Source organism: Rhagoletis pomonella, unplaced genomic scaffold, assembly GCF_013731165.1.
Source record: "Rhagoletis pomonella isolate Grant_MI unplaced genomic scaffold, Rhpom_1.0 Rhpom_scaffold_10215, whole genome shotgun sequence".
NCBI classification, from domain to species: domain Eukaryota; kingdom Metazoa; phylum Arthropoda; class Insecta; order Diptera; family Tephritidae; genus Rhagoletis; species Rhagoletis pomonella.
In genome coordinates, this window is record NW_023468746.1 from 4,709 (window position 1) to 5,755 (window position 1,047).

Sequence of the window (1,047 nt, forward strand, 5' to 3'; positions counted from 1 at the left end):
AATTACGCCCAAATTGAAAAAGAAGCAACAGCAATACGCTTTGCATGCGAAAAGTTTCACAAAAAACTCGTAATCGAAACTGATCATAAGCCGCTCGAACCATCTTTAAAAAGCCGTTGCACTCAACATCGCTAAGGATTCAAAAAAATTCTACTCCATGTATTACCATACTCACCGTAAGATGTCTACCGAAAAGGCACTGAAATAAAACTAGCCGATACCTTCAGCAGGGATTGCGATAACCCCAGCAACGACGCAAAGGAGGATGAAATCGAAGTTCAATCGCTAACGGAACTCAGACCAACTACCAGAGAAAAGATAATTGACGAGACGAATCGCGACATCAAGTTGTAGGCGCTGAAGAATCAGATTTTGGAAGGTTGGCCATCAACCCTAACAGAAGTACAACAAGAATTACGCCCATACTAGAACATTCGTGAGCAACCGCCAACAGAAGACGGAATGATTCTCAAAGGGACGAAAATAATTATTCCAAAATCACTCCCAGTACACGACGGCCATCTGGGAATTCAACGCTGCCTAAATAGGGCAAGATCCACAGTATTTTGGCTAAAAATGCATAATGACATACACAAATTTATACAGCGCTGTCCCACGTGCCAATCGTATCAGCCCTCGAAGCCACGGGAACCCCTAATAATTAAACCAGTCCCAGACTTACCATGGGAAATAGTAGCTGTCGATTTATTCAATTTCCAAGGCGACACTTACCTCCTTATCGTTGACAGCTATTCAGGATTCTTTGATTTAGCCATCGCACATCAAACAACTACAACTAATATAATAAACATACTAAAGCCGTGGTTTTCCACACACGGCATACCATCAGTTCTTGAATCCGACAACGGCCCACAATTCTCATCCCAGGAATTTGCAGAATTTATGAACGCTTGGGGAATCAAACATCACACATCGAGTCCGAACTATCCACGTTCCAACGGCTTGGCAGAACGATACGTCCAAACAGCCAAATCGATGCTGGAGAAATGTTTTAAAGACAAATCAGACATTCACTTAGCACTGTTA

General features: G+C 42.5%; 1 protein-coding gene across 1 annotated transcript; it reads left to right on the plus strand.

Annotated features, from left to right (window-relative positions):
- Positions 1 to 576: 576 nt before the first annotated feature.
- On the plus strand, positions 577 to 978 carry LOC118756419 (uncharacterized protein K02A2.6-like; the record flags this gene model as incomplete). The annotated part of the gene is made up of 1 exon (XM_036491185.1): positions 577 to 978. A coding segment is annotated over exon 1 (402 nt), but the record flags the coding sequence as incomplete, so codon positions are not given.
- Positions 979 to 1,047: the final 69 nt, after the last annotated feature.